The 16,274-nt window shown below is 39.1% G+C and overlaps 1 protein-coding gene across 1 annotated transcript in view; it reads right to left on the reverse strand.

Moving 5' to 3' along the window:
* Positions 1-5,606: 5,606 nt before the first annotated feature.
* ODAD2 (outer dynein arm docking complex subunit 2) overlaps positions 5,607-16,274 on the reverse strand; it is a 132,734-nt gene continuing 122,066 nt past the window's right edge. Inside the window, exons 10-11 of the mRNA XM_036760528.1 lie at positions 8,307-8,407; positions 5,607-5,727 (exon numbers count right to left, since the gene is read on the reverse strand). Of these exons, the coding sequence (XP_036616423.1) occupies positions 5,607-5,727; positions 8,307-8,407 (222 nt within the window). The remainder of the gene's footprint in view (positions 5,728-8,306; positions 8,408-16,274) is intronic.

Consider the following 16,274-nt stretch of genomic DNA (forward strand, 5'->3'; position numbering starts at 1 on the left):
GCAGCTTAAAATTTAGACAGGGACATATTTTTATTCCTATTTTGAATTTTTTTCTTCCTATTTCTTCCTATTTTGAAAAATTAATCTTAGCTGGATTAAGAGGCACTGATTTTTTATTTTCACATCTGATCTTTGTTCTCTCTTTCACTATCAGTTGCTGTGTAAGTAATTGCAATTATTAATTTATATTTCCCTCTCTCTCAACTTTCACATCAAGTCAGTTGCCAAGTCTTGTCAATTTTGCCTCCGAATCATCTCCCCTGGCACCGTCTCCTTTTCTCCACTTACACAGCCTCCGTCCTAATTCAGGTCCTGATATTCTCTCTTTTGGATGGTGCAGAGAGTCTATTGGAACGGAGATCCGGATTTGTAGTCAGAGGACCTGAGTCCAAATCACAGCAGTTCCACTTATCATTTATGTTAATTTACAAATCACTGAACTTCTCTGGTCCCAGTTTCCTCTTCTGTAAATGAGGGTATTGGAGTAGACAAGGTCTAAGATCCCTGAGCTCTAAATTGATGACCTTGTATCATTATACTATCTATAAGCACAATGGTGAAGCTGTCCTCTGTTGGTAGAAGAAGTGCCGAAAGTAATGGACTCATTTATGACCCTAACTGGTCTCCCTGCTTCCAGTCCCCTCTTCCATCTGGCTTCCAAGGCCAAGAAACTGATATTCCTAAAGCATAGATATGACCATGTCTCATCCCTACTCAAAAATTTTGATACTTTCCTATTGACTCGAAGGATAAAATAGAAGCTGTTCAGTAAGGGTCTCCAAGCCCTTCACAGTCAGGCTTCTGTCTACTACTCTGGCCTTATTTCCAATTACTCACCCTCATGGGCTCTCCATACCAATCAAATGGACTTCTTGCTATTTCCTATATATGGGGCTCCATCTTTTGCCACTGTGGCTTTTCACAAATGGTCTCTCGTGTCTAGAACGTGCTTCTTCTTCACCTCTGGCTTGGTAGAATCCTTAGATCAAAGAACATCAAAGAACAGCTCATCTAACACTTTTTACACAGGTTTTTCCCGATCCTGCCAATTATGAGCATTTTTTCGAGTATTTGGAGGGGTTTGGTGGAGAGCTCAAGCAGTCCCTGCCGCTACTCCGCCATCTTGGCTCTGCCCCTAATTATTGGCATTTTTTCTTCTCTTGAAATTACTTTGGACACTTTATATATATTTCACATTTATTTAATTGTATATATGTCATGCCACCCTAGTAGAACGTAAGCTCTTTTAGGACAAGAGACTGTTTTCATCTTTATTTTTTGTGTCTCCAGCACCCAGCAAAATGCCTAGCACAGGGGTAGGAAACCTGTGGCCTTGAGGCCACATGCAGCCCTCTAGGTCCTCAAGTGCAGCCCTTTGACTGAATCCAAACTTCACAGGAGATATTTAGATATATTGGACTCAGCCAAAGGGCTGTAATTGAGGACCTAGAGGGCCTAATCTGTGTTAATTGACATCTTAAAAAATACAGTGTACTAAATCTAGATTCTCACATCTTCCCCTTCACCCCCTCTAGCCCCCATACCGCTAAATGTCTATTGCACATCTCCACTTGTATCTCAATGTCACTTTAAACTCAATTTATCCAAGACTAAACTGATATCTCTCTCTCTCTCTCTCTCTCTCTCTCTCTCTCTCTCTCTCTCTCTCTCTTTTCCTCTCTCTCTCCCCCTCCCCTCCCCTCTCTCTGTCTCTGTCTCTTTCTCTGTTTGTTTCTCTGTCTCTGTCACTGTCACTATCTCTGTCTGTCTCTCTCTCTCTCTCTCTCTCTCTCTCTTCCTCTCTCTCTCCCCCTCCCCTCCCCTCTCTCTGTCTCTGTCTCTTTCTCTGTTTGTTTCTCTATCTCTGTCACCGTCACTATCTCTGTCTGTCTGTCTGTCTGTCTCTCTCTCTCTCTCTCTCTCACACACACACACACACACACATACCAGTTTCCCCTTCTGACTTGCTTGTTCTTTAACTCATACCAGCACTTCCATCCCCAAAACTAGTTCATCCCTCTAGCTTCCTTGTCTACCAATGACAGCGCCATTTCCCAGTCAACTGGATCCAAAACACTACAATTCTTGACTCATCCTTCTCAGTAAGTTATTTTAAAATTGCATTCATGTAAGCGATGTTTCATAAAGTTCTTTAGCAAGTATAGCGGAAAGAGTACTGGCTATGGAGAGGATTTGGGTTCAAATTCTGAATCTGCCACTTAGTAGCTGTGTGACCTTGGACAAGTCACTTAACCTATGTGAGCCTCAGATTCCTCCTCCGTAGAAATAGAAGGTTGCACTAGACTACTTTGGAGGTCCATTGTTCCAGATCTATGATCCTACATATGTAATCCTCCACTGAGATTGAATCTTTTACCTCACAGTGATGAAATCATTTTTCATAGACCATGCTAGTGTCACACAAAATCTAGCAGGTCTGACCATACCAGAAAGCCTCTGCATGTAGACTTGGTGGTAGACTTTAAGCCCATCACCTAAAAAGCAGGCCAATTAAATTCAGAGATGCTTGTTACAGGAAGCTTGGCTGACAGACAATGAATTATTTTTGGCTGCAGCAACTTGGAAGGAATGTGATACAGTGGTGGGAGTGAGGAGGTAAGTACTGGAACCGGAGTCAGAGAAGCTGGGTTCAAATCCTGGGTTCAAATCTATCATTTGTTTGCCACCTCTGCCACTTACTGCTCTGGGCAAATCACTTACTCTCCCTGGGCTTGTTTTGGTACGATGGAAGCATTTTTGTTCAGTTATTTTTCAGTCATATCTGATTCTTCATGACCCCTTTTGGGGTTTTCTTGCCAAAGATACTGGAGTGGTTTGCCATTTCCTTCTGCAGCTCATTTTACAGATGAGGAAACCGAGACAAACAGGGTTAGGTGACTTGCCCCGGATCACACAGCTAGTAAGTGTCTGAGGCTAGATTTGAACTCAGGAAGACAAGTCTTCCTTACTCTAGGCCCACCATTCTATCCACCGTGCCACCTAGCTGCCCTCCAAAGGGACTAGATTACTTCTAATGTTCCTTCCAGTTACAGATCTATGATCCTACATCATTTGAACACCGAGAATGGCAAAGGTGAAGTTAGAGTCTCTGTTGGTAGACAGATTTTACAAGTTGATAAAATAATTCATCTTTGGAAACCGGAGTGGAAAGATAGCTGCTAGGATCCGTGGCTTCAAGAGATATTATTTTAAAAGGAAAAAAAACCCATAATCATTAAACATGAGCTGTGTGGATAGAACACCAGGCCTGGAGTTAGGAAGACTCATCTTTCTGAATTCAAATCTGGCCTTTGATCCTGACTATCTGTGTGACCGTAGGCAAGTCACTTAACCCCGTTTGCCTCAGTTTCCTCATCTGTAAAATGAGTCAGAGCAGGAAATGGCAGACCACTCCAGTATCTCTGGCAAGAAAATCCCAAATGGGGTGACGGAGAGTTGGACAGGCTTGAAAAAGGACTGAACAACTGTGTACTTTTATAGAAAGATAGCATGAATGCCGTGTTGGCATCCTGTGAAATTTTGAAAGACCCAAGGCAGACTTCTTAACAAAAATAGGTAAGTTCTCTACATAGGATTTTGAGTAGGGTCTGAAAAAGAATTGCAAAGGAAAAAAAGAAGCCAGGAATCAGTTGTAATCTGGATCAATGGAAGGGGTACTCACAATTACATGATCTCAAACTCCTCAAAGTATTAAATTAGTCAAGGTTGGGCTTGGTACTTTAAATAGCTGCTATTGTAAATTAAAGGCCTGGGATCATTTCATCTCAAATGAACTTTCTCTCTCAACCCACTAACAAAAATAGTATCAATAGAGTTACACTGAGTTTTTCAGGGCCAGGTGCTGGGCAATCAGTCAATAAACAGATAAAGGTAGTGCTAAATCTTTTCTGGAAAATAAATGTTTTGCCAAGAAAGATTGGTTCCACTTGCTGAATTACAAACTTTTTTTATCACGCTATGTGTTAGGGACTCCATGTTCACATTAGAATTGCATAAAACATTGGCACTTATGAATGGAATGATACTCGATTTGCCGAGTTCTAGTCAATTTTATATCATTAAAAATCTCAACTTTTAGAATGGTTGGAGTGTGCAGAGTACATGGCATTATTTTAACAAAGAATTCTCAATTTTGACTTGCTGTGAAGGCAGAAGGCTAAAGCTGGTAACCCCTGAGGAGCTTTTCCTATAGCTCTTAATTCTAAGCTGGAAGATTTGTAAATCTTTGTTAGTGATGATATCGAATTTTGGTGACCAGACTCTGTGGTCAGCACTCCCCTCCGTTTATCACCAATCTGCAGAGTTGTGAAGCTTAATCAGCTTTATTTTACAAACACTCAGAAATTCTTAAAGGCCTCCTCATATCTTTTCATCATATATTCCATTGTTATTATTAACTCATCTTGTTGAAGCTGTCCTCATCTTCCCCCCTGATTTGTACAAATTGTTTACATTTTAATTCAATTAAGCTCGTTATCTGCTCCAACTTATGACAAATATACACAGTCCTTGCTATTATTCAATAAAAACTGCTAGCCTGCTCTTCAAAGCAATAAATGAAACTTGTCAGTGTTGTAAGTCTGTTTCCTGAATTGATATGCACAAAGCAATTTTTTAGGTATTAGTTGCTGGGTACAGTTAGTTCCCAAACATTTAGTGCACTGAGTTTACATATGGGATTCTTTAAGTGGGTTCTAATGTTTCTATAATCTGGTAAAATGCTATTAATCTTTTGTGGCCACTTTTTAAAAAGTACTCTGTGTGCTGAAAACAGGTTCAGAAATTCAAACCAATTTTATGTGGAGTCATACACTTTCATTACATGAGCATAATTAATTATCTTAATAAAAGGATTGGTGGATCCTTGTAAGGAACACAGCACTCTTAATTGTTTATGTTGCTAAAATTCAAACAAAAATAATTATTCATTGCTTATTTGTTCATGTTTTGCATTACCTGATACAGTTACGATTATATGGCATCTTGTTAGATGCTTGGTCGTATTTAGGAGAAATTTGGGATGACCTTGAAATGATCTCTACAGTTCCAGCTGCTTACTCTAAACTCATACAATACCAGATGTGAAATCAGTGCATCTGCATTCAAACGCTCTCCTGTGGATTTTGAGTGATGAAACAGACAAGACCATAATGACAGACTGATTAGACAGGTTTGGCAGAAAGCGAATTCTGAAGACATTCATGAATCATTGCAGAACTGCATGAAATGCAGGCCACATCTTTATTTAAATCACAGAAATATAAAAGCATCACAGAAATGAATTTTTTTTAAAAACTGGGGTTAATTTCTGGGAAAATCATCATAGATTTTTAATAGGGGTATATTTTATTAATGGCATACTGCAAAAACACTAAAGTGAATAAAAAGATGCATGCAATTTTTAGATTAAAAAGCACCCTTTGCATATTTAATTCGAGTGTTTTCATTTAGGCATTTGCCTTTCCTTTTTCTCTCTTTTCTTTTTCTTTTAAAGAATTGATAATAAATGCCTCCCTATTTATGCTGCCTGGCTATGAAATCACATGTTCAGTGTCACATAAAACTTAGTACCTAGTAAAATCTGTTCAGACTTCAACCATATTTTGCCTTCTCTGTAGCCAGAGCCAGCCTGCGGATGTTTGAGATACAACCAGCTGCAGCTTCTTGGAGCACTTCATCAGGAGAGCCAACCATATCCAGTAAAAGCTAGGGCAAAAAGAAAGGGGTGGGGGAGAGAGAAAGAGAGGGAGAAAAGAACCAAAGATTAATCTAGAAGCTGAACATAATGAAATCATGCGATTGAAACAATTTCAAATCATCAGTGTCTAGGAAGATCATGGACAAATTAATATTAGAGGATGGTTTTAGGTGATACAGTAAGTGAAAATAGACCTGGTAATGATGACTTGAACGGGTTGAGGGCATAAACAACTTTCTATTACGAAGGGCTATGCCAGGTTCCTGGGTTTTTGTCTCTTGCCATTGGACATTTCCTAATGATTCTGCTCCTCCAATAGCTTTCTCATTTCTATCCCTACTTCTGATTGCTGCCTCCTTATTTCAGAACCCTATTAACTCTTCTTTTTTCCATTTATTCAGCGCCTATTATGGGCTTCCCCCTCCCCTCCCCCCCTGCTCCCCCCCCCCCCCCGCCACCGTCCCCATTACAAACACATGTAGTCAATGAAAACAAATTTGCACATTGGCAGTATCCAAAAAAAAAATGTTCATCTCCTTCTGCATTCTAAGTTCTTTACCTTTCTATTATGAAGTGGGTAGTATTTCACCATTAGTCCTCTGGAATCATGAATGGTCATCACACTGATAAGAGTTCAGCATAATAGTATTCCATCACATTTCTATACCATAATTGTTCATCTATTCCCCCATTTATAAGCACCCTCTCAGATTCCCACACTCTGCTGCTTCAGAGCCATAAATATACTTTTTTTACATCCTTGGATTTTCGTTTAGACCTAATCCTTCCCTTAATCTTTGTTGTTCAGTTGTTTCAGTTGTGTTAGACTCTTCCTGACCTCATTTGGGGTTTTCTTGGCAAAAATATGGGAGTGGTTTGCCATTTCCTTCTCCAGCTCATTTTATAGATGAGGAAACTGAGGTAATTGGGGTTAAGTGACTTTGCCCAGGGTCACATAGCTAGGCCAAATCTGAGGCCAGATTTTAAGGCAGGAAGCTGAATCTTCCTAACTCCAGGATTGGTACTCTATTCACTGAGCCACCTAGCAATCCTCCCTTAATCTACTCGTCCTCTAATTTCCCCACTTCCCTTCTCCCCTTCCCCTCCTATTTCCCTGTTAAGTGAAATATGACTTTGTACCCAATTCTGTGTGTATGTTCCTCCTTTTTTTTGACCAGTTCAGATGAGAATGAGGTTCAAGTATCAGCTGCTTCCCTCCATATCCAACTGTTTTTTAAAATATAGGTACCTACTTGTGCATCCTGATTATGTAAGATAATTTCCCCTAAACTTTGCTTTCCCTTTTCCCAACCCTACTCCTAGTATATTCTTCTTCTGCTCTTTTTCCATTCTTTTCTTAAATCATCAAGACACAACAGAACCACTCCCAGGCCTTGTCCAATTGTACTCCCTTTGTGAACCCTGATGATAATAGAGTTCAAAGGGGACGTGCGTATCATCTCTCCATATGAGAATGTAAGCAGTTTATCCTTGTTTATTCCTTTTATCACAATGTTCATTCACGTTTACCTTTTGATGTTTCTTGTCACTCCTGTGTTTGAACTCCAAAATTTGTCTGAAGCTCTGGTCTTTTCATTAGGAATGCTTGGAAGTCCTCTATTTCATCTAAGATCCATTCCCTGCCCCACCCCACCATAGCAGTTTTGCTGGATAAGTTATTCTAGACTGTAAGCCCATATCCTTTGACTTCTGGAATATCGTATTCCAAATTCTCTGCTTCTTTATAGTGATGGCTGCTAAATCATATGTGACCCTGACTGTGGTTCACTGGTACTTGAGTTCTTTCTTTCTGGCTGTTTGTAATAATTTTTTTTTTCTTTAACCTGGAAGCCCTGGATTTTGGCTATGATATTCCTGGAAGTTTTCATTTTAGGGTTTCTTTCAGGAGGTGACTGGGGGATTTCTCCTATTTCCACTTTGCTCTCTAGTTATAAGAGATCGGGGAAGTTTTCTTTTAAAATTTCTTGAAATATGATGTCTCTGTTTTTGGTCATAATGTTTGAATAGACTAATGTTTTGAAAATTTTTTTTCTCCCTCATACATTTTCCAGGTCAGTTGTTTTTGCTATGAAATACCCTACATTTTCTTCTTTTGCTTTTTTTTTAAAGACTTTTGACTTTGTTTTCATATTTCTTGTTGCTTCCTGAAGTCATTGGTTTCTTTTTGGTCCATTCTAATTTTCAAGGAATTCGTTGCTTGAGCAAGGTTTTGTTCCTCTTATTCCAAACTGTTAATTCCCTTTCCAATCTTTCTTCCATAGCTCTCATTTCTATTCTATTTTTTTCCTCAAGTACTCTCATTTCATTTATGAAAAAGCATCAAAATTTTTTTTAAACTCTTGCTTCATCTCTTCAGGATTTCTAGTTGAGTTTGTGCCCAAGCTGTATTTTTCTCTGAGGCATTGCTTGTAGATGTTTTGGACTAACCTTTTCATTTCCCTATGCTGAATTGGGCAGGACAAGTTTTTCTTGATTTCCCTGTCAGGATTCAATCTGGTGTATTTTTTAGTTCTGTTTGGGGGAGATTGCGGAGAAGAACTCACTACAATGCTTTTCCCCACTTTACCATCTTGGATCTGTCCCCTTGACCTTATTAATAGGCTCCTCTATTGCCAATTCACTCCCTATAGCATCACTTCTGGAGCGACATTCCTCAAGGCACACCACCTAACTCACAGGGTCGTTGAGAGGATCAAAGTGGCAGAGCTAGGATTTGAACCGCAATCCTTTGACTCTAAATTCAGCACTCTTCCTACTGTACCATGACCCAACACAACTTTCTGGATTTATTTTACATTATCCATCTTCCCTTTTTTGGTTGGGGTTGTCAGGATACCCAGGATATTCCCATAGGAAGAGAGCAATGGTGGCAAAGAAGACCATCCTGCTACAAGCATAGTTGTTCTGGCAGGAACCTATCTGTACCCACGGGAGGGGTGGGTGGGGAAAAGAGGTATCCTTGGAGAGGGGCACCATAGTGAATGGATCCTGGGGGTGAGGTTGGGTGAAGGAGCATGATCCCAATCCATAGTGTAGCTTGTTGGAAGACCATGAGGTGAGCACATGTATAGTCTCCAGCCTGCGATGGGCAAGAAATACACCTCTCTTCCAGGGGAAGAAGTGTTCTCCTACCAGATGCCAGCACCCTAGGACATGGCCCCAGAGACTTTGCTGTAGTTATGGATATGGATACTTAATAAATGTTTGTTGAACTGAAATGTATTTATGCCAATCTAACCCCACCATTGATACTTATAAAAAGAGAGCTAATGAAATCCATTTGTATCCTAACCATTTGTAGATTTTTTTTTCACTAAAAGTGACTTGCTAAAGAAATGAGGGAACAGAGGCTACGGCTGCCATTAAATGTATTAATTAGTTAGTAGAAGTCAATATAATAATTAAAAAATATTCCTCCCACAAAATAGGATATTAGTTACCATATACTGTTACCATCCAGTAATGTCAAAATGAAAAATGATGCACAAAAAAATAACAATGATAGCTAATATTTATTCAACAACTAGTTTAACAAAGTATTTTATATAAGTTATATCTCATCTGATTTTTTATCCTTATACTCTATGAGGTAGATGTTATCCTCACTTTGTTGTTTTTGTTCAGCTGTTTCAGTTGTGTCTGAATCCTCATGACCCCATTCGGAATGTTCTTGCAAAGATCCTGGAGTGGTTTGCTATTTCCTTCTCCAGCTCATTTGCAGATGAGGAAACTGAGGCAAACAGGGTGAAGTGACTTGCCCAGGGTCACCCAGCTAGTAAGTATCTGAGGCTGGATTTGAACTCAGGAAAATGAGTCTTCAAGACTCCAGGCCTGGCACCCTATCTACTGTACCACCTAGCTTCACTTCACAGGTGAAGAAACTGAGAATGAAAGTTCAGTGCTCTTGTCACTATAGCACATACATATTGATAATATTTACATATGTGTATACACCCATATATAATTTGAGCCTCACAAAAACCTGCAAAGTATTACATCCCCCACTTTACAGAGGAAGAAACTGGGACTCAGTTGTTGAATTGGATATGACTGAAATGACTGGACAACAACAACAAAATTTGTAAGATATGATTGGCTCATAATCACACAACTCTTAAGTGTCAGAATCAGGAACTGGAACCCAGATCTTGCCTGACTCCAGGCCCAAAGGCTTTTCCGTTATGCTATCCTGCCTCTACAACAGAATATCACTTTGTTAGGACAACTATGCGCATAGTCATTTCAATGTGATTTTATGAAGTGAGTCTTGTTTGGAGAAAAGATTAGTCATCTAAAGTTTGGAATGCTAGTCATAATGTTAATAGAAAACAAATCACTAAGTTTATGTGTTTAAAATGTCCTTTATCATTAAGCAATAGAAAAAGAATCTTTATCTGACTTGGAGTGAAGTTTTGAGAAGTAAGAGTTTTCATTATTTGAAATTATTTTAAGATTCATTTGAAAGATGCTGCACATCCTGAAATCACATAAAACGTAGCATTCTAGGTCAAGCCATTCAACCTAAGTACAGTTTTGTTACACCAACGGATTTTTACAGATGGCTAGCCTATGGCATTGAACCTAACTGGTTAAGAACATATCTCATATGTCCCTCCCTTCTCTTGGTCACCCAGTATAATCTACTCATTCATCTGTGACTTTGTATGATTCCTTCAACTTACTTATATTTATAAGCATGAAACATCTCTGGTGACTAATGAGTTCCATACTCTTATTACCCATTATATAAAATGGTAACTTCTTTTATTTGTCCTAAACCCATCCTTATTCAGACTTTAAGGGATGCCCCAGAATCTTAGTATTCTGAGATGAACAAGTCTGTGCTCTCTCTAGCAGCAGTCTTCATGACTACATAAATACCAATCATATTTCTTCTCAGCCTGCACCTTTCTTAAACAGAAGTTATGAGCATGCTTGACTGGGAGGATTGAGATGTCACTGCTGGAGACCAGCGAATAAAGAAGACAAGATTCAGGTTTAAAAAAATGATAAGCTTAGTTTTAGACAGAAAAGCTCAGTTTTTAAAAAATGATGAGCTTGGTTTTAACTGTGCCAGTGGAACATCCAGGTGGAGGGAAGTGATCCATAGCCAGTTGGAAAGACTCATATGGTATTCAGGAGATAACCAAGACCAGGGAATGGAGGTTTGGGAGTCATTAGCATAGATGTGATTGTTGAAACCATAGGGTAGGAGTCATAGGGCATAGGATTTGAATCTGAATAGGACTTCTGACATCACCTATTCTGTCCCATTTATTTCCAAATGAGGTTAAATAACTCAGTTATACAAAGAGATAGGATTCAAATCATATCATCTGATTCTAAATCCAGTTTGCTTTCCATTACAACATACAGCAAAAGCATTGCAACTATCAAGGGTAGTGTTTGATCCCATCAATCATCTGGGTTTTATCATCTGAATAAGCATTTATTAAGCACCTACTATGTGCAAGCCTATGTGGGCAAACATCTGTCAGTTCAATGCCTTTTGATAAGATCACTAGGGAAGAGTGTTCAGGAAGAGGAAAAGAAAGCCTAGGGTTTTAGGGAATATCTTCCCTAATGGGTGAAAAGAGGAAGAAAAGACCAGGGAGGCAGAAATTGTCCTGTCACTTGTGTGTGTTGCCTATTAGAGTCCAATACATACACTTGGTGCTTAATAGATGTAAGACGGCATGTGCAAAGTGCTTCGCAAACCTTAAATGTGAGCTATTATTATCAACTTGTTCTCATCTTTTTAATAGAGTTCAGATACAACTGGTCCTAAGACAAATCAATATCCTGCTATTGTTATTCTGTATTTATGGTCTAGAAACTATTGAATAGTAGATGAAATAACTGCTTTTTAGACCTGAATAAAAGTATGAGGACACAAGCTCTTCTCCTATAAGCTCACTGAAAGCATACTTGGTACGACTCCAGTATCAGATAGGATGACAGGGATGATATTTACCTCATCCTGTTACTATCTGATTTGGGGCTGGAAAGTTGTTTCACCCCATCTTTTTGTGGGTTTTGCTGCTCCAGAATTTGTTTTATGGCATTATTTAAAAGTCTTCAGAGGGACTTTTGGGAATCCCTGCCTTTTCTCCGCCATCTTGGTTCCACTCTCCCTGATATCTGATTTTGATTTCATCAGCTATAGCTCTGTATTTTGAAAGTTTTTTTATTCCATGTTGTTTGGAGATTATGAGTATTTTGTATGGTGATATCTATTAAAATGTTGTTCTTAAGTTTTTATGAATCATTGTTATATCTGGATGAAGGTGAGCACCAGGTTGATATGTGATAATACTTCAATACAATTTATTGATTGAGTAGTTAAGGACATTTTGAAGTCTATATTTGTAAAATATGGGGACAGCTAGGTGGCACAGTGGTAGATCAAGAGCAGGGCCTGGAGTCAGGAAGACTCATCTTCTTGAGTTCAAATCTGGCCTCAGACACTTCCTAGTTGGGTGACCCTGGTCAAGTCACTTAACTTTATTTGCTTCAGTTTCCTCATCTATGACATGAGCTAGAGAAGAAAATGGCAAACCACTCCAGTATCTTTGCCAAGAAAAAACCCAAATGGGGTCTTGAAGAATTGGATATGACCGAAATGACTGGACAACAACAACAAAATTTGTAAGATAGGATTTGCTATTTGTCAGCCTGTGAAAGATAACAAGTTTCTGATGTATAATTCTAGCCACCATTATGTACTGCAAAATATTCTCTAAGTGCAAACTTATTGCAGAGTATTGTAGGGATTTGCTGCCCCATTTCTACATTTTCTTGCGCAATCTCCATTAATCACAAAGTTCAGGCTCCACAAGAAGAACCCTTCTTTTATAATTTCTGGTGGCAATGACTTGATCCTAAATTTCCATCATAAGGCCACATGATTCTGCCATTTGTTTGACACTTTGTAGATATGATGTTGGTTGAGTTCATGGTGACATTGCCCACCGAGAGCCCTTTGGTTCCACTCTCGGATTCTTGCCACTTCTTGGACTCCATCTTATTTTCAGCAAATCTAGTGGCACATACCTGTTGCTACTATTGCTTAATGAAGTGGGGTCTGCTTGTTCCAAAAGTATTTCTGTAGATTTCAGGCATCTAGTGGACGTGGGAATGGCCCGAAATCTAGAAGACCTGAGTTCAATTCTAGCGTGAGACACTTACTAGCTGTGTGACCCTGGGAAAGTCACTTAACCTTTGTTTCCTTCAGTTTCTTCATCTGTAAAATAAGATAATAGTAATGCCTGCCTCTCCCATGGTTGTTATGAGGATCAAAAGAGATAATAATTGTGAAGCACTTAGCACAGTGCCTGGCACATAAGTGCTATACAAATGTTAGCTATTAATGTTATTATTCTGACTTCTTTATCATGTCTATTGGAGTATCTAGAAATCTTCTTCCTCTTTTTCAGCAAGGAAGTGTTAATCTTTTAATAGCTAAGGATGATGGATACTATAATTAGTTAATACTTTATGGATTTTTGTTAGAATACAGTTTTCCACTTAAAGGGTGTGTTTTGGGCCCTCCTGGCTTAGGGTGAATGTCAATGGTAACTGTTTCTCTTTGGAACAGCAACCCTGAGGGTCTTCCCCTCCCAGCTTGATCTTTTTTTCCTTTTTTTTTCTAATTAAAGGAGCCATCCCTTGACTCACTTCTTAAAGAGGCCTATTCACTGAATGGGCATTATCTCACTCTAAGTGAGTGTGTGAAAAGGCTTGGACTAAAAGGGCCATGGTCTCCCATTGCATCCTGGGTCATCTCCAGTCATCCTAATGAATATCTGGTCACTGGATCCAGATGGCTTTGCAGGAGAAAATGAGGCTGGTGACCTTGCACAGCCCTCCCTCACTCAAATCAAAGTCAACTGCAAGTCATGTCATCATTTCCCTGATGCCATGGTCCTCTTCGAAAACGAAGGACAAACACAACAACATAGTCGATCAATTCCAAAAGAATCTATCAAAACTGATATTTTGTACATATTAATTGCTTTATTACTATTCTGCTATTTTAATAACATAATAAATAAATGATACAATTAATAATAGTAATTGAATGTATATGGAAGCTTTTCTATGCATTTGATCATTTCAGTTGTCCCTTTCTGGGCCTTCTTCAACTACATTATGTCTGTTTTGTTTCCAGCTTCTTTCTTGACCATGTCCATCATGAAATTTTGTTGGCCTCCTTGGCCATCTGGCCTCAACAGAATATTGGACTGACATCTGTTCGGAACATTTTACAAGGACGCCTAGGATGCTTTTCCTGGATTGATACCCATAGGTAAGAGCCCATAATTCAGTATATTTTGGGTTATCTCCTCTAAATGAGGAGATACTCTGTATTTCACAATGAAATTAATCTGCCACTTTTCTGCCCATTCACACAACTTTGTGAAATCTTTCTCCAGACTATTCCTATTGACTCAGTGTTTTAATCACCAGAAGAATTTAGTGTCCTATAGAGACCTAAAGATTTTAGTATTTTAGATCATTAATCAATAATGAAAATCAGAAAGCATGCTAACTTATCTAGATTCCCAGCAGAATCCATGCTTAGCGCTTCTCTGCCCTCTAAAGTCAGTGCCCATCTATCTGTTCCTGCCTATATTTTCCTACCTCAAATCTGGTTCTTTATCCACGACAAAACATAGCCACCGGTCCTATTGGTAATAATTTGTTTACCTTTAGGTGTGGAATCTAATCTAAAATTTTTCTGTATACTTAAAGAGCACTGGGGAATGCTCCTTGCCCACATACTTATTCACCTGCATTCTGAAAGAAAAATCAATCATCATGTCCCCTTACAGAAGTTATTTTGCCTCTTCCATTGGCCACCAGGCATTCCAAAAAGTCTCGTTTTTATCATAGACTCTACCAGCTCACCAACTATGAAAGTGAAACTCAACAGTCTATAAGCCTCAGGGTCTTGTCCAGAGCCATTTTATGACCTATTTCTTCATTTTTTTCATTACTGCAACTTGGGCATCACATTAAATATGGATGTAATGACTTCTCCTTTTTTATTTTTGTCCTCTAATCCCTAGGTCTGCAAGTGGTATATGCAACATGGTAGGCAGATGTTTACTGCTTACTACTTAAGGTAGATGTTTACTAAGGGAGTGCTCCAACTTGAACTTTTCAATCAATTACTTAATGAATAAATGGCTCCCAAATGCCTACTATGTTGCATACACTACATGCAGACCTAGGAATTTGAGGACAAAAATGAAGCCACCCTTGTGCTTGAGAAGCCTACATTCTATAGCCTTAATAGGACCTTCTAGAGGTACTTAAAGCTTAGGCTTCACCCTGTTACTCTCTGGCTCAAGAAACTCCAACAGCTTCCTCTTATCTCTAGGAGAAAATACCAACTCCACCATTTATCTTTTAAAACCTATTGTGGGCCAAACCTAATTAGACTTAGTCCAGGACAGTCAATGTTTAAAATGCAATAAACTCCTGTGGACCAATTAAAAACCACTTTACTAATTAAAAATTAAAAGAACACAGTTTAAAAATGAAACAAAGGATATAAAATACCTCCATGTATTCCCTCTGCTGTAACTAATTCAGGATGATGGCCAGCAAATAATTGGAAATCAGAATAATCCTTGATACATTTTGCCTTCAGATTATGCCTTTTGTAATGAAGGGGACTGTATAATTAACCCAGTGCTTATAAGGACACACTATATGATCTCATGATGCAATTCTATAAATTCCAGTGCAGTCTGTGAAGCACATGATGAAGTCAGTTGATTGGCTGCATAGGCAGACATTCAAAAGGCATTATCCAGCCCAAGTGAGCTGGTCCTCATCCCTGTCAGTTTTCGAGTGGGGAGGCAAGATATAAACCCCAGAGTCCAGGGGCCATGTGGCCCATTAGCCCATAGCCCTGTTGCTGTTTCTGTCTCTGTTGCCTCTATTATTTCTAACTTTTAGAGGAAGATTAGAGATGATTATGACCTTGTGAGCTTCAAAAGGTCAAGAGACCTGAGATCAGTAGTCCATGCTAAGATTTGCAAGAAGTCAGACAGTAAGGAGTGAAGTCCAGAGTGACCAGCCTGGCACAGTCTGGCAACAGCAGAGCTATGGATTCATCCATCCATTGGCTGTGCTGCATTTGGAAGTGAACTGGGGGTTCGAAAGACCCGAGTTTAAATTTGACCTTAGACACGTACTAGCCGTGTGACCCTGGCAAAGTCATTTAAACTGCTGTGTGCCTCAGTTTCCTCATCTGTAAAATGAGAAAAAGGATAATGGTCCCTACTTCCCAGAGTTCTTGAGATCAAACGAGTTAACATATATACAGTGGTTTGCAAACTTAAGTGCTAGCTATCATTATTATAAGTTTCAGAGCAGATGCTTGTGTGTATTGGTAAAGGGAGTTTACTTGTTGGGAGTCCCCTCCTTAGACTAGTAAAATCACCAGTCTGGTCCCCCCAAAATTACTTTAATAAGAATAAAACCAAGGGTCTCTAAGCAAATAATTTCTATTTTCACTGCA

This window comes from Trichosurus vulpecula, chromosome 5 (assembly GCF_011100635.1).
Source record: "Trichosurus vulpecula isolate mTriVul1 chromosome 5, mTriVul1.pri, whole genome shotgun sequence".
In the NCBI taxonomy this organism is placed as follows: Eukaryota; Metazoa; Chordata; class Mammalia; order Diprotodontia; family Phalangeridae; genus Trichosurus; species Trichosurus vulpecula.